Genomic DNA, 18,183 nt, shown 5'->3' with positions numbered 1-18,183 from the left:
AATACCTATTCCCAATACATTAAAAAATCTACTCGTGACCACGGGAAATGAGATTTGATCATTCACACTGTGGGAAGGAATGAAAGAGCAAGAAAGTTGGAGGCGCTGCTGGCACACAACAACATGGGTCCCATTCTCACCATACATTCAATGCCGTTGTTTCTGCATCACCTGCTTTACCCTCACCTTCGACTCAACATCTCATCTAGTCACTTCTCACAACCTGTTTCAAAGGGTTCACTCACTCATTTCCCTTGTCCCATCCAAATTAATGTTTCACTTGGATCTCTCTCTCTCTCTTTTCAATAATCACCGTTCTTTTTTTGTTGGTCCTCACTCAATACCCCTCTTACCTCATTGTGCTATTTAGTTGAGAGTGTATAGTGAGTGAGTGGGAATGATGGAGGGGGATGAACCCCAGGTTGAAGCCACTGTTGTTCCTCCACCTTCATCTCCACCTCGTCGTGTTCTTCTCATATCAGCCGGTGCAAGCCACTCTGCTGCCCTTCTTTGTAAGCTCGTTTCTCTTGTACCCTTTATTTCATTATTGAAAATATACCATTTGGGTTCTCTAAAGTTTACATTTTTAATAACTTGAAATCCCTCACTCAGATTATTTGTTCATGGGTTTGACTTGTATGGTCATGGATTGACTTCCATGTTTTTCCAGCTGGGAATGTTGTTTGCTCGTGGGGTCGAGGAGAGGATGGACAGTTAGGGCATGGTGATGCTGATGATAGGCTTTTACCAACGCAACTAAGTGCATTGGATGCTCAAGAAATAGTCTCTGTTGCTTGTGGAGCTGATCATACCATTGCTTATTCTGAGTCACGCGTGGAACTATATAGTTGGGGATGGTCTGCAATCTATATTTTTACTTGTTTCTTTGAAGTTTATCGTGCTGAGAAATGTTTGCTAGTGTGTTCTGTAATAATATCATAACTGAAATCTAATTTGGCACTTGTGTTAGAAATGGATCAAGCTAGTTTATGGATCCTCTAATGTGGTGTTAGATTCAGCTTCAAGATAGTGCTTTTGTGATATTCTCACCTATATCTTTAATATTTTTAAAATGTTAGTTCATTACATCCTGATGGTGTTGGATATTTGCCCTTGTTGCTTCGAAGACTCTTGTATCATGGATTTGAGTTTGTGCATTTTTTTTTTAACTGCAGTTAATGGTAGTCCTTTATATGACACCTAGTTGTAAGTTGTAAGTTGTAATTATCATAAAGTTAATCTTTTGGAATAGAGAGATTTCATCCTAAAATTAAATATCCATTTTCTTTCGCAATTATGTCTATGCACTCGTGAGTAGTTCTCACTGTACAGTGGATAGTTTTTTTTTTTTTTTTAGCTAGCTGATCAATGGATAATTTTGCTAAGTTTAAGCAGTTTCTCTGTACGCAATAATTTGATTTGGGTGACAGCAAGAAACTGGACATTTTATGTTAGATTGTATGAAAACTCATTTCGTAGATAGAGTTGTCAACTCTGGGCTTAAAATGTTTTGTGTTGATCTCATTCACCCTTCAGTTTCTGGAACATTTTTGTTCACATCAAAAATAGTTTTTTGATACATGGTTATCTGTGGTATCATTGATTTTGAAGCATATTATAATCTGATTTTTTCAGGGGTGACTTTGGAAGGTTGGGTCATGGTAATTCTAGTGATTTGTTCATTCCTCAGCCAATTAGAGCTTTACAAGGACTAAGGATAAAGCAAATTGCTTGTGGGGATAGCCACTGTTTGGCTGTTACCATGGAAGGCGAGGTGCAGAGGTTTGTAGTTCTTGAACAAATTTTTATCTTTATTTGTTGTAACCTATTTTTGTCCATTTACAAATTACTTTTCTTGCATCAATAAAGGTGTTAGAGAACCATTAAAAAGGCCCTCACCTAATAGCTTAAGTTTTTGGGTTAAATTGGTTCTTTACATGATATATGAGCTTTGGTGTCATGAGTTCGATCCTTACCGTCCCCTATTTAATTAATAATTAATTAAGTCTTGTGGAGTTTGTTAACACAGGTAGGTGGGTTTGTGCATTATCCATCCTTAAAGCCTAGTCGGCTTTCGTGTTAGGGGACGTGTTAGAGAATATTATAATATATTAAAAAGCCCTCACCCAACATCTTAAGCTTTTGGGTTGAATTGGTTACAAAAGGTTTTGTTGCTTCATTGAGTGTATATATAGAAACTGACAGGGCAATCGCGTAGAACCATTTTTAAATGTATGCTAATTCTTGGGCCTCTTTTTTTTTTTTAATTTCATTCCCTTGTCTTCTCTGTTTACTGAAAGAAAAATTGAAGAGTATCTTTGGCACTGGAATAGAAAGAGGTTGCTTTGAATTAGCCCTTTTGATTTTGGGGACAGACTCTATTCTTTTTACTTAAGTAACTTTTAAAAATACACTACCTATGCAAATACTTCCTTTATGGATTAGCTCTGCTACCTTGCTCATGGTACATGCTTCTAATTTAGTTTGAACTCACTTACAACCTGACACCGTTGCTTAATTATCATTCCATTATAAAGGTATAAATACATATACCTTGTTTTATTCTGCGAGACTGAAGGGCAGTCTTCTGTTTGTAACAGCGAACATAAAACCTAGATGGAGGTGCTAGCCTCAAGTCATCTGGTTCATCATAAAATTGGTTGTTTTATTCTCATTTCCTCTCACATTTATAATATTTTTCTCTTTATCTCTACTCATTGAAGTTGGGGGCGGAATCAAAATGGTCAACTTGGACTTGGCACCGCAGAAGACTCTCTTGTGCCACAAAAAATTCAAACATTTCAGGTACTTTTTTCAAAGACATTCGTCAAGGTCATAATGATAACTTACTTTTACCATATACTTAATTGCTTCCCATCCACCCTTTTTTTAAATCAATATTAAAAAGGATATATAGTCTCTCTCCCCTCCCCCCCATCTATATTTATTTCATCATGTCCCCTTTTAAAAACTCGATTGGTGAAGACTGGTTCTTATCTCATGAAAAAGAAAGATGAATAATAATGATTGAGATTTGTTTAGAAGATTAACTTTGGAACTAGAAATTTTGGTTAATGTGGCAAGTAGTAATAAGGTTGATTAGGGATGCTTTTTAGACTTCTTCAAACTTAACCTGTGAACACCCCTAGCAGAATGAAAGAGAAAGATGAGTAATAATGATTGAGATCTTGTCTAGAAGATTAACTTTGGGAAATAGAAATTTGGTAAATGTGGCAAGTAGTTATCAAAATTTGGGAAATGGTATTTATTGGTTGGAAGTAAGGCGGATTTGCTTATCATTAACTGAGATGTGGACAAAAAGTAAGGGTATGGGGATGTTAGGATAGTATGTGTGCAAGAGTAATTGTATGTGATATGATAAGAGAAAAATTAGTATCTGGACTAATTTGAGAGAGATCAGTAATCATGACACATAGATTCATGTATAATGTGACAGGTACTGTTGCTAAGGGTCAATGGTTTCAGTGCCATTGTACTCATCTTGCTTGAAAGGGTAGAGACAGTGTGTGTTCTGTGCAACATGGGCCATATTCAAATCCTATTAAGCCATAACCTCCCTCTCTCTGCTTTTCCTAGATAGCAGCCTTCCTTGTCAGATCCAATTCCTTCCAGGTGGCATGTGTATTTGCACCTAATTCAGACCACCCTGTTTTGAGCCAGGATAAATACCCCTTTCCCTCTCTTGAATGAACACTTTCACATTTTCTAGAAAACTCAGTAGCAAAGTTAAACTTCTGCACAAGATTCCTCTCTTGCATTAGCATTCATCATTCTCTTTCTTTGTGCCCAGGAAAGGAACAAGCACCTAGGTTTTACATAGTAACCCTCATACATACTCATGTTGGGTGCCCACTCACGAGGCTCATTCAGTATATAGCTTTCCACATCTTCCAATCCATCTTGCTTGAGATGCGTATCTTTCCTGCCTTCCTGGCTGTGTGGGTCCGCTTTATTTTCATGTGTTGGATCCCTCAAAGAAATCCTCTCAAAACAATATTCAACAATAGTTATACATTATATTATGTATGTATTGGACATTGAAAAATATAATGCATTAAATGAGTTATTCAATTAACTATTGGGCACATGTAAATTTTTATATTGTTGTAGGGAGTACCTATCAAAATGGTTGCTGCTGGTGCTGAACACAGTGTGGCTATTACTGAAGATGGAGAACTGTATGGATGGGGTTGGGGCCGATATGGAAACTTGGGATTGGGAGATAGAAATGATCGGTGGATCCCTGAGAAAGTTTCTGCTGTTGATGTATGTCCTCAAACTGGTATCATCTTACCTTTCCTGATTAGACCGTGATTGTATCAATTAGAATTTGGAAGATATATGATTTTGCATATTGTTTGATTTCTGAGTTTTTTTGACTTGCTATTGACTTTAATAGAAGAAGCAGCATTTCCTGGGGTTAACTTTTAATGATTGTCTATTAGTCTAGAAAATATTGTTAAGATTTGTAAGTAATTGGTGTCTGATGGAACTGTTTTGTATTGATAACTGGAAAACAATGGAGCACAGCCCCTTACAGTAATTCAAAGACAAAAATGAGAAAATGACCCTAAGAAGAGAATTAAAGATACCCGAAATAGACTCCCAGAGGTGGTCCCCAACGTACCCTCTATTCCCCTAGTGTAATGACTCATTAAAAATCAATCTGAATCCCACACTCACATTATAAACTCTCATTTCCCCCTCCTAACGGTTAGCCCCTTTCTCCCTCTCTTCTAACTAACTCATTTCACTTCCCTCCCTATTCCAAATGCACTTTGCACCACGGGATCCTCTCTCATTACTTCCAAGTTATCTTGCATTACTGGGCCTGGATCTCCTTGCCATGTTCTTGTTACCCCTGACCCTGATCCAACCACCTTGGGCCTGCTCCTCTTCCCTTTTCTGCCATAGATACATTTTAGGGTCTCACCAGTGTGCATATGCATACTAATGGATGGAAAATATTACCCCTTCCCCTCTTGCCTAATGCTTACTTGTTTAAATTTGCAGTGTGACAAGATGGTCATGGTTGCTTGTGGCTGGCGGCATACAATATCTGTTTCGTCTTCTGGTGGCTTATACACATATGGATGGAGCAAATATGGCCAGCTAGGACATGGAGATTTTGAGGATTGTCTTGTGCCTCACAAACTTAAAGCCTTGAGTGAAAAATCAATTTGTCAGGTAATCCTCTAATTTTATGTTGAGTTGGTGCCTAAGTGGCAATTTCTTATGTCATTTGGATGCTTTGGCATTTCCCTTCACTCTGCTTGTTTAGTGGGTTGTATCTTCCCCCAGTCCCAGATGGTATGAAAATACTTCTCATTTAAGGGTTCCATCCTATCTGTTTTTTCTCACACTAATTTGATTCTGTTCCACCTTTTTACTGGAATATGATTTCTGGTGGTTGTGTAAGACAAGCATAAATTGGTCCATCACCATCTTGCCTCCCCTAAAACCTGCAAACTGGGTGCAATGTATTTAGTGTTAGATATAGTGATTATAGTTGTCTTTGTTTGTGTCTGAACTTTCCTTGGCTGTCTTTCAGGTGTCAGGTGGTTGGAGACACAGTATGGCACTCACCTCTAGTGGAATACTTTATGGATGGGGTTGGAATAAGGTTGACAGCATTTTTTTTATTCTCCCTGTATGTTCACGTGACATTTCGTAATTTGTATTATAACAAAAAATACTCTTTGATTTATGAACACAACAGAGGATAACAATCTAGAAAGCATGTATAAGACATGGACACAGGGATACAGCAAATTTTAGAAATTATAGGACACAACTCGGCTATGACACAACATATAAAATTGGTATAAAATTAGCATAAAAGTACAAATCTTTAATTGAAAGAGAGAACTGACATTTTAAAAGTTAACATAGTGTAGAAAATCAGAATTCAAACATGTTTCCGTTTTTATTTCCTATTAATTAGGATTGATTATGATTGATTAGGATTGATTAGGATTGATTGTGATTGATTAGAATTGATTGTGATTAGGATTGATTAGTCATCGCTTAGTCATTCTTAGCATTTCTTTCTTGTATAAATACTCACTCATGTAAATTATTCAATATCAATATACAAAAACTTCTTTTCAATATGGTATCAAGAGCGGGTTTGTTCCTACCCTAATTCAAATCTGAAATAACCATCCAAACACTTCCATCACCGTCAAACACCTCCTAAACACCTCCTTGAATCTGTCCAACACAGAAACCTAGTCTACTGACCTCCGATCAAGAAAGTGAGGTGACCATTCGACTCAGAAGGATCCGACGAGTCGACCGCCGCTGGACCCATCGCCGCACGCGCCGTCACACGCGCGGCCAGTCTCCGGCGCGTGAGCTCCACGCGCCGCCTTCCCAACGTCTTTTTCCGCCGCGACTTGCACAGACCTTCTCGCCGGCTTCTCCCCTTCCTGTTCCAGTGGTCAGATCAAAAATTTATAAAACTTGATTTTTCATCAACGGTCAACCCTCCTCTTTCTATTCATGGCTTCCTCAAAACACTCTTCTGCCTCCTCATCTGCCCCAAATTCTCAGTCCTCTGGAGACAACTTAGGTTTGCAGATCACCAATCACCGGTTGAACGGTAAGAATTTTCTGCAATGGTTTCAATCAGTTAAGTTGGTCATCCGGGCAAAGGGTAAGATGGGCTATCTTGAGGGAAGAATTAAGAAACCTACTGAGAATTCTCCTGATTATGAATATTGGGAGATTAATAATTCCTTGGTCATGGCTTGGCTGACTAATTCCACGGAACCACAGATTGGCCAAACCTATATGTTCTTTGATACTGCCAAGGAAATTTGGGATGCTGTTCAACAGAATTACTCCGATCTGGAGAATACCTCTCAAGTTTTTGAACTGAGAAATAAGTTGAGAGACTTTCGTCAAAGGGGTATGACTGTTACTGAATATTTTACTGCACTAACGAATTTATGGCAGGAATTGGATCTTTATTATGCATCTGATCTTAAGGGATTGGAAGCTAATACCCAATTTAAAAAACACTTGGAGAAGGAAAGACTGTATGATTTCCTTGCCGGACTCAACCGAGATCTTGATGAGGTTCGTGGTCGAATATTGGGGCAGCGACCGTTACCTTCACTTGCTGACGCCTTTGCTGAAGTTCGTCGAGAAGCCAGTAGACGGAGAGTTATGCTGGGAGAAAAGGAGTCGCTTGATAAGTCTGATGATATGTCTGCATTAGCTGCCAACCGTACCATTGACTGTTCTTCCGGAGAATCAAAACGGGATGGTCGTCCATGGTGCACCCACTGCAATAAAATTGGTCATACCCGTGAGAAATGTTGGGAAATTCACGGGAAACCTGCAAATTGGAAGCCCAAAGGACAAAATAAAGGTCGTGCATATCAGGTCTCTACTGATGACAAGGTTGATGAGCCTCATGCATCCTCTGACTCTGATGGTGTCTTTCTTAGCAAGACTCAGTTTGAACAACTTCAGAGACTTTTGACTCAACCTCCTAAGGCCACTAGTCATGTGGTCCAGCAAGGTACAACTTTCCATGTTGATAGTCAAAATCATTGGATCCTTGATTCTGGAGCCTCTGATCATATGACAGGTAATCTTGACTTGTTTTGTTCATACACTCCATATTCTGAACCTTCTTGGGTCAAGATCGCCGATGGCAGTTTTTCCCAGATTGCGGGACACGGAACCATTAAACTTTCTAAACTGATTACTTTGACATCAGTTCTTTATGTTCCTTCTCTGACTTGTAATCTTATTTCCATTAGCAAGCTCACCTCTGAATTGCATTGCTTTGCTAAATTCTTTCCACATGGTTGTGTTTTTCAGGAACAGGACTCGGAGAGGATGATTGGCAGTGCTGGAGAGGATGGTGGACTTTACTACTTTGAGGAGGATGTGACTCATGAAGCTGTTTTCGTAGAAAAAAACTCTATGTTTCCTTTTGATTCATGTAATGATGTTATGCTGTGGCATCGTAGGCTAGGCCATCCAAATTTTATTTATCTTCAGAAGTTGTTGCCAAACTTATTTATTAATAAAAGTCCAAGTTTGTTTTCTTGTGATATTTGTCAACTTGCCAAGCATACTCGTGCTCATTATCCTTCTAAAGTTCACCATGACTCTTCCCCATTTTCCTTAATTCATAGTGACATATGGGGTCCAGCCCGTGTTAAAAATATTTCAGGTACTCGATGGTTCATTACCTTCATTGATGACCATTCTCGAGTCTGTTGGGTGTATCTTCTAAAGGATAAGTCCGATGCTGCATCCGTGTTTAAAAAATTCCATGCCATGGTTCAAACCCAATTCCAAGTTGCTATACAAATTCTTCGTACAGATAATGGCAAAGAGTATTTTAACTCTATTCTTGGAGAATATCTTTCCCAACATGGCATCCTTCACCAAAGCTCGTGTCCTGACACACCCCAACAAAACGGAGTTGCGGAAAGAAAAAACCGACATCTCCTTGAAGTTGCTCGGGCTCTTATGTTTACCACGAGTGTTCCTAAATATCTTTGGGGAGAGGCAGTTCTCACTGCCTCGTATCTGATAAATCGAATGCCATCTCGCATTCTGAAATTTCAGTCTCCTCTTTCTAGTCTTGTTCGTATCTTCCCTTCCTTCCGAGGTGTCTCCTCCTTACCTCTCAAGTTATTTGGTTGCGTTGTATTTGTCCATATTCCCTCCCATCAACGGTCTAAGCTTGATCCTAAGTCTCTTCAGTGTGTCTTTATTGGTTATTCTCCTACTCAACGTGGCTATAAATGTTATTCACCCTCTCTTCGTAAGGTCTTTGTCTCTATGGATGTCATTTTTTCTGAGAATGACCCTTTCTTCCCCTCGACTTCTCTTCAGGGGGAGTCTATAGGAGTAGATGAAGATCAGTCATGGGAACCTACTGATGCCACGGTATTACCTCTACTTTTGGAAACAGGGGGAGCTACAGAATCCTCACCATCAAGAGCCTCCTCAAAATGGGGACAAGTTTATAGCAGGCGAAAGCCTCCTCAGAGTGTGAATAACCCAGAGCCTCTACACTGCCAGGATTCTGAACCATGTTCTAGTTCCAGCACCCCAATACTTGAGTGTCATGGTGAAAATGATCTACACTTGCCCATTGCTCTCAGAAAAGGTACTCGATCTTGTACTACTCATCCTATTTCTAATCATATTTCATATGGAAAGTTGCCCCCAGGGTTTCGTGCTTTCAATACTATGTTGGATAGTACAAAGATACCGAGAAATATACATGAGGCTCTCAATGATCAAAAATGGAAGGATGCTGTCTTTGAAGAAATGAATGCTTTAGAAAGAAATGGAACTTGGGAGATAGTGACCTTACCCAAAGGAAAACAGGCAGTAGGATGCAAATAGGTGTTTACAATAAAATTCAATGCAGATAATAGCATCAACAGATACAAGGCAAGATTGGTTGCAAAGGGTTTCATTCAGACTCATGGGATAGATTATCATGAGACTTTTGCTCCGGTTGCTAAAGTCAATACCATCCGAGTTCTCTTATCTCTTGCTGCCAATCTAGATTGGCCTCTGCAACAGTTAGATGTGAAGAATGCATTCCTAAATGGTGACTTACATGAAGAAGTCTATATGGATCCTCCACCTGGTTTTGAAAAGGGAAATGGATCAGTGTGTAAACTAAAAAAGTCTCTATATGGATTGAAACAATCTCCCAGAGAATGGTTCGACAAATTCACACAAGCAGTCAAAAGAAGAGGCTTCATTCAAGCACAGACTGATCATACTCTCTTCCACAAACACACTAAGGATGGTAAAATTGCTATTCTTATTGTATATGTAGATGATATAATTCTTACAGGTGATGATATTGAGGAATTGAACACCTTGAAGAAATTTCTAGCAGCTCAATTTGAACTCAAAGACCTTGGCACTCTCAAATATTTCCTTGGTATGGAAGTTGCTAGGAGCAAAACAGGCATCACTCTAACACAAAAGAAATATGTTCTAGATCTTTTGTTGGAAACAGGAATGTTAGGGTGTAAACCTGCTGAGACACCTGTGGAACCTAATACCAAGTTAGGTATTGAAGATGGGAATGAGGTGGATAAAGAACAATATCAGCGATTGGTTGGTAAACTAATCTACTTATCTCATACGCGTCCTGACATTGCCTTTGCGGTGAGTATGATTAGTCAATTCATGCACTCACCCAAGGAGAAGCATCTTAGTGCAGTCTATAGGGTGCTTAGATACCTCAAGAATATTCCAGGAAGAGGATTATTCTTTAAAAAGGGGTATAAAAGGACAATTGAAATCTACACTGATGCAGATTGGGCAGGCTCATCAGTAGACAGGAGATCTACCTCAGGCTATTGCACCTATGTGTGGGGAAATCTTGTTACTTGGAGAAGCAAAAAGCAAACAGTGGTTGCAAGAAGTAGTGCTGAAGCAGAATTTCGAGCTTTAGCTCATGGAGTTTGTGAAGGAATCTGGTTGAGAAGACTTCTTCAAGAGTTGAAGATTTCATATTCCCTACCAATAAAACTATATTGCGACAACAAGGCAGCTGTTAGCATTGCTCAAAATCCTGTGCATCATGATCGAACAAAGCACGTGGAAGTTGATCGTCACTTCATCAAAGAAAAATTAGATGATGGAAGTGTGCGTTTGATATATGTTCCAACCAAAGAGCAAACGACAGATATCCTTACCAAGGGCCTACACCGTCCAGCATTCGAAGACTTGATTGGCAAGTTGGGAATGATCAATATTTACCTCCCAACTTGAGGGGGAGTGTAGAAAATCAGAATTCAAACAACATGTTTCCGTTTTTATTTCCTATTAATTAGGATTGATTATGATTGATTAGGATTGATTGTGATTGATTAGAATTGATTGTGATTAGGATTGATTAGTCATCGCTTAGTCATTCTTAGCGATTCTTTCTTGTATAAATACTCACTCATGTAAATTATTCAATATCAATATACAAAAACTTCTTTTCAATACATAGTTAATAAAATTATTTCATTTACTAATTATTATAGTATTCCCATTTGTATTTGTATAAAAATTCAATAATATAAAAGGATATATATTTTTTTTAAATTGAACTAGGAGTATCTGAGGTGTCTTTTTAAGTCTCTGACATGAGCACGTATGGCGACTGTTTTCAAGTGCCTGTGCTTCCTAGATAACAATTGGTGACTGGTAAAAAAATGCACATTCAGGTGTGCAAAAGCCCAAGTATATGCTGCTTTTGTAAGAAAATATTGATGAGATACAATCATGAGTCTCATTGTTAACATGTGTTTGGTCAATTGTTACTTATTTTTGCTTACCAAAAAATAAATAAAAAATTGTTACTTATTTTTCCTTCAATTGCAGTTTGGACAGGTTGGCATTGGTGACAATGTTGATCGCTCCTCTCCTGTGCAAGTGAAGTTTCCCCATGATCAGGTACTTGAAACTGCAACACTCTTCTTCCCTTTCTTTTTTTCTTTTGGAAAATTTCAACTATGTATCATAAAAGGTCATTGTTTATCTTCAAATAATGACCAACTACTTTTTTTTCTTATACACTTTGTTTGGCTTGGCAGAAAGTAGTTCAGATTTCATGTGGGTGGAGACACACAATTGCTGTTACCAAAAGAGAAAACGTATATTCTTGGGGAAGAGGCACAAATGGGCAACTTGGGCATGGGGAAACAATTGACCGGTAATTGCATATACAACCTGAATGAATTTTGTTAGGATTATCAGGCACACATTGATCTTTCACTTTATTGCTTTCTTTCTAATGTTTGCTGAAGGCACTTGGGCATATTCCTTTATTTTGGTCATAATGGTAGTTTTAAAGTTAAAATATTAGTTTGTTAGTAGCATTAACTCTCTTTTTTTGTAATGATGGCACGGAAGGTTGAACCTATGACCTGCTAAGTACCCAATTGTCACTTGTGCACTCCTAGGGGGCGTTTGGTACGCAGAATTTTGAGGGATTCCCGGGAAACTGAATTTTTTTAAATTTTAAATTTTCAGATATTATCGTAAACTGAATGCAAAAATCATATTTTTAAAAATCGAGATTCCCGGACAAATAAAAATTTCTCCTGTACCAAACGCCTCCCCAGTGGCATTTTAGTTTTCCTAAGTAATTGCTTCAGACCACACCTTTAATTTGAAAAACTTGTTTTATTCAAACTTTTAAACTATCTATATAAATCATTTGGGAATAGAATATCATCATTTTCGTCATCACTATTGCTATTAATCCGCTAGAATTTGGATCAATGATCGTGGTCATGAAGTCCTTATGATTGAGTTATTGGGTCAAACATCTGCCACTCAGGAAGTGGGTGCTTAAACTCAGACCGATGTAGTATGTACGAGATTACTTTGTTAACTATTAGATAGAGCTTAGTGTTGTTATGTTGGTTGAACCATCTTTCACACCCTATTTTATTGTATCAATTCTATCTTCTCAATTATGAATGTTTGAATATAGCTTTGAATGTGCTTTTTTTCGTCCTAAAAAGAACATTGATTTTTGTGGCAACGTTGTGAAACAATGACTATGTTCGCTTAAGCGTAAGAGGTAATATTGCCTGTAACTAATTTGTTAACTGGAAACATAGTCTTAGGTATTGAGTGCATTTCGTCACATGTCTTTAGTTCATAATGTGATTTTGGGATTTTAGGAATTTTCCAAAGATTATTGAGGCTTTGAGTGTTGATGGATCATGCGGGCGGCACATACAATCCTCAAACACCGATCCATTATCAGGTGCTTTGTTCTGCTCATCAGTAATATGTTCCTTTGTTTTTCAGGCATTTCTGATATTATACCATTTTATATTGTAATTTTGATTCATATTTTTTATTCATTTATTTTATTTATACAATTTGGCATCATGCTGAGTGTTTTGTTTTCCCCTTAAACAGGGAAAACCTGGGCCTCCTTATCCGAGAGATATGCAGTTGTTCCAGATGAAACTGTAAGTGTCTCATTTTAGCATACATTATTTGTTAGTACTAGGGAGGAGCCAGAAAATTTGGTTAGAGAACTTAGGTAGAGCAACATGATAATGGGTTGATATGGAGTCAGATTTGAAGAACTTTCTTAAGTTTTCTTTGTACATGAGGAATAATAAGGATGAGGGGGCGTCCTAATACTAGACTATCTTTTTTTTTAGGCTGAGGGCATGTTTGGTGTGTGAAGTATAAGGCATGATAGTATAAGCTTATACTATACGTTATGACATTTTCAGTTGTTTGGTGTGACCATCGTATAGTATAAGCTTATACAGCATAATCCCTTAATACATCAAAACGATGTATAACTTAATCCGGCCTAAGGATGAGGGATAAGGCCTGATAAGAGATTGATGTATTGATATCGTTGACCAATGTAATTTTCAAAAATTAATATATTATTTTAATATTAATCTATTAAAATAAAAATTAATTTTTCAATATATTAATTTTTAAAATATTGAATTTTTTTTTTTATAAAAATTAATTTAGATTTTGGACACACTGATCAATAAATTCTTATAAAAATTAATATCATATGATATTTTTTGAAGAATTATATAAATTCTTTATTAAAGAATATTTTTATTAAAAATATTTATTTTTATTATATATAGTATCATATAGTGCATTACTAAATACTAGATGATATTATCTTATATAATATATTATTTTATACAATATCGTGCCAAACACTAGATAGTATTAAAACTCAATCAGGGGTCTTATACAATCAGGCCTTATATTATCAGGTCTTATACTATCAGGCCTTATTTTATACTATGTACCAAACATGCCCTGAATAAAGTCCAAGACAATGGTTCGATTAACTTGAAAATGGCCCCTCCCACCTAGAGTGAAGGGTTACTTAAAACTATGTTGGGAATAATATGGTCATTTGCTCATAGTTTAGGAAACATATAATGAAAAGGATAATTTCAGCCTTTGAGGACTATCTGTATAATGACAAGTTTAGGAGTAGTGTACTTGGTCATTTGACTTGGTATGAGACTGCATTTCATGCGAAGATCAATAAAAGTAAAGCAGATTTGGTCTCTGACTTGTATGATTTGGCAGGTCTCAGGTCAAACTGCGAATTCAGGGAGGGGAGATAGGCTTGATGTTAGTGTTCCAGAAGGTGATGTCAAACGGCTCCGAGTTTGATATGCTAAATTTCCTTTAGACGAGAATGATGCATCTTATTGATTTCTTTGCACATGGGAGACATTCAGCTGCCACTAGTAATAATTTGGCTTTCAACATCGTGATTGTAAATTATAGCCATATTATGAGAAACGTTACATGTGATCTCCTTCTTCTGTATATTATTAATTAGCTTAGCATACCCTAGTTTAAAACTTTTATTTCAAGTTTTATGATGCTGCGTTTTACTTGTTCATTGCAATAAAAAGCTTATGGTCTATGACTCTATTGTAAGTAGATAGAAGAGATGGCTTATCAGCCATTATCCGCGGCTATGATGCATGGACCCTGACACGGGACACGATACGCTGACACGTTAATTTTAAAAAATGGTATATTTCGACATGTTAAGACACGTTTTGATATTAAATAATATTTTTAATATATATAATATTATATTTAATAGATATAACAGTCTATAATAAGTTATATAACCAATCAAATATTCAAATTTCATAATATAAATATAAACAAAAATAATTTTTCATACCTTGTTAATTTTTTATGTCAAAGTTTATAACAGAAAAAAATTAATTTATAAATAATTTTTTTAATTTTAGTTAATAAAATAAAATTAAGACTAAAAAAAAATGTGTCTAAGCATTTATCACGTGTACGAAAAAGTTGACTGCGTGTCTAAAAAATATGTTGAAGAGCTGATCACGTGTTCCAAAATATTAACCGCCCGTCACGCACAATTAAAGAAAAAAGACGAGTCCGTGTTTCCTTGATCCGCGGAAAAGGGGATAAATAAGGGCTTGGGAGAAAGTAGTTAAGCTACGAAGATGTATACAGACAAAGGAGTTGCTGACTGGAGTTTATGTGATGTCTTTTGAGAAAGTTCCAAGTCCTGCTAATCTTGGACTCCGAATTGATCAGTTGCTACATCGTATGTGATAATCTATGTCACTTTTTTATTTAAAAAAAATTACTCAAGGAAAGCTTTTCATTACTTTTGAGAAATTTTAGTTATTATAAAATATTTAATGGTTTTTAATATACACTATAATATTAATTATTAATATATTTTTCGTATACTTTCTTCAATAATTTTTTATGAGTGAGGTTATATTTATAAAAAAATTTTCATACAACTTTTTATAATTAAATTTTAATATTATGGCTATAAAAAAATTTAATTATTGATTTCTGTTAATATGATAGTTATAAATTATTGGGTTATATTTATTAATTAATCATTAATTTTAATAATATATAACCTTTAAATTAGTGGAAATTAAATATTAAGATTTGGTTATATGTGAAAAGAGGTTGTAAATATAATATTTTTTAATTTTTATAGTTAGATTACACCTCACACTTATTTTTAAAAAAATTAAATTGTTAATCAAAGTATTAAACTTAGAGAAAAATATGTGTCATTTTAAAGGATGTAAAGTTGTGTCATTTTAAGTGAAAAAAAGAGATAGATAAAGGGAGAGAGAGAGTGGATCAAAAAAAATAAAAGTGTGGGTCTCACCTTTTTGTGAGAGTGAAATGACATAAGTTGTGTCATTTAAAAGAACAAACACTTTTTTCCCTTGAACTTAACCGATAATAAAACTGTTAGATAAGAATACGCAAATGAATAAGTCATGAATAAAATTATGCACTTCCTGTACTCTATTTGGTAGGAATAATTTTTTTAGAATGACAAGAAAGTGAAAGTGGGATTCATATATAGGTTTAACACCTCTCCAGTTATAGGAGAGGTTGAAAATAAAGTGGGATTTATTTTTTTGAAAATAAAAAAATAGAAACACGGAATTCGAGCTAAAACAGTAGGAGAAATACACTTCTCTAGCAACACGAGAGGTGTATTTCCCTTCATATATACTCATGTTTGGTAGGAGTTTCCACGATATTTGCCCGGCCATCTAATTTGTCCTGAATTTGATGTTTTGTACAAATTATGTGATACTTTCCCTTCTGAAAATACCACCAAAAGGGTGGTATTTTTGGTTCACGAAATGTAGAGATTTGAACACAATTTTTCTGACAAATGTGCCACTAATAAAGTGAAAGCAAGAAAAAATTAACCAAAACATTCATTATTATATGGGTTTTATAATTCTCATTTAACATGAGAATTCAAATTTTCCTACACACCCTTCGATTTTCGTGTTGACATGGGTCCTACATATAATTTTTTCTAACACATGGGTCCCACATGCTTTTTATCTCTTCAACATGAGAATTGAATTCTCATTTAACATGAGAAAATCAAACTCCTAATTATATTTGAAAAAACAAAGTGAATGTGGAGTTATTTTTGTAAAATAATCCTATATTCCTACTAATATTTCACAATCAAACAAAGACTCGGTTAGAGGTGACAAAACGGGTTGGCTCGCCCCGGCCCACCACGCCCCGCATTTTGATACGGGTTGAAAATCCCAACCCACCCTGTTTTGTGGTGAGTTGGCAGGTCAACCTGCCTAAACAATAAAATAAAAAATAAAATAAAAATAAATTATCATTTATTAATTTTATAATATTACTTATTTTCGTTTCACAATTCCTTTAGGGGGTGTTTGGTAAGAGATTTATTTTGGGATTGATGGGAAAGTGTAAGTGTGTATTATTATCATGTTGGGTATAAGTTTTTCAAAAATTTTCCTAGTAAAATAAGATGCATAGAAAAAGTTAGTTGTGTGAAAAATTTGATGAAAACCACTATTCCAAAATACCACTTTGCATGTGGTATTTTGAGATGAATGGGGAAGTGAAAAGTTGAGCTCCAATCTCTTGACAAAAATGACCCTCCATGGTGGCACCAAATTTGACCAAAGAAAAAATTATAAGGGTTATTTTGGTAATTGTAACTCATTTTCCCATCAATATTTTAACTCAAACCAAACATAGATTTTATAATATTTTCCAAATTTCCCCGGTAAATTTTTTTCCAACCAAACAATTTTTTTTATATTTTCCTACCAAACTCACTTTTCAACTATTTCTCTAGTAATTACATTTCCCTAGTATTCAAAAAATTTCTCTTCAATCAAACGCTTCCTTAGTTTTTTTTTCCAATCTCAAGCCTAAATGTATACTAAGATTCAGTCATACATTTTTTAGGAACTTATTTTTGTCTCCATATATGGATAACCTTTGTCATAAATAAAATTTTTCTTCTTTATTTTTTTCTAGGGATGTACTAAGATAAACAAAATTTCATATCACAAAAGCTTAATGACAAATAAAATACTACCCAATAGAAAAAAAAAAAAATGACCGGCGCGTCAACCCGCCCCGACCCACCACCAATGAGTTGAAATGTACAACTCATCCCGCCCCGTTTTGTCAGGTTGAAATTGGAGGGTTGACCCGTCGAGTTCAACCCATATTGCTACCTCTAGACTCGGTAAACTTAACCATAAAATCTCAGTAATATTTTCGCATACCAAATAATTTTTTTATAATATTTCCGGAAAATTCACTTTCTTATCATATTCTTGATAATCATGATTCCCAAACACCAAAAAAATTTCTCTCTACCAAACATCTCTATCTGAAAAATAAAATAAAATTGAATCGTGGGTTATGATGGTTCACCAAAGATTTTCGTGGTCCAACTAAATAAGCCATTTAATGTTTTGTGGTGTGCAAGAAATAGTCGGAGAGAAAGACAAAAGAAGGCTTACAACTACTGTCAATTAACGTTTTTATTATGCGACGAAGGCATCAGGAGTTTAGGTCCCTTTTGGTTGTGGATTTCCGGATGGTAATGCTACCTTTTTATTTAAAAATCAGATAAATTAATAGTGACGAGAGAATGTATCACCATAAATAATAATGAGAACAGAATAATAGTGGATTTATAATTGAACAGTCACCTGATTTCATATCATATTAAATGATTAATTCTCTTAATTCTAAATAAAACAAAGGAAAAATATTTCTGTTTTTATTATAGAGAATTTTTTTCTGACATTTTCA

General features: G+C 35.8%; 1 protein-coding gene across 1 annotated transcript; it reads left to right on the top strand.

Moving 5' to 3' along the window:
* Window positions 1-181: 181 nt before the first annotated feature.
* LOC133300647 (ultraviolet-B receptor UVR8) lies at window positions 182-14,457 on the top strand. The gene is made up of 12 exons (XM_061500221.1): window positions 182-512; window positions 671-857; window positions 1,636-1,782; window positions 2,724-2,805; window positions 4,132-4,287; window positions 5,035-5,208; window positions 5,573-5,644; window positions 11,398-11,469; window positions 11,610-11,728; window positions 12,708-12,793; window positions 12,952-13,004; window positions 14,119-14,457. The coding sequence occupies exons 1-12, from the start codon at window positions 398-400 to the stop codon at window positions 14,203-14,205; spliced, it is 1,350 nt and encodes a 449-aa protein (XP_061356205.1). The 5' UTR covers window positions 182-397; the 3' UTR covers window positions 14,206-14,457.
* The last annotated feature ends 3,726 nt before the right edge of the window (window positions 14,458-18,183 follow it).

Source organism: Gastrolobium bilobum, unplaced genomic scaffold (assembly GCF_033153095.1).
Source record: "Gastrolobium bilobum isolate Gb01-03AN ecotype WA unplaced genomic scaffold, APGP_CSIRO_Gbil_v1 utg4554, whole genome shotgun sequence".
NCBI classification, from domain to species: domain Eukaryota; kingdom Viridiplantae; phylum Streptophyta; class Magnoliopsida; order Fabales; family Fabaceae; genus Gastrolobium; species Gastrolobium bilobum.
This window is presented reverse-complemented; position numbering and strand designations above follow the sequence as displayed.

Excerpts from the sequence above, each read along its gene's own strand:
- LOC133300647 (XM_061500221.1), top strand. The coding sequence starts at position 398 with ATGATGGAGGGGGATGAACCCCAGGTTGAAGCCACTGTTGTTCCTCCA. Across the intron at positions 1,783-2,723 it reads ATGGAAGGCGAGGTGCAGAG|TTGGGGGCGGAATCAAAATG; the intron begins GTTTGTAGTTCT and ends TACTCATTGAAG. Across the intron at positions 4,288-5,034 it reads AGAAAGTTTCTGCTGTTGAT|TGTGACAAGATGGTCATGGT; the intron begins GTATGTCCTCAA and ends TTAAATTTGCAG.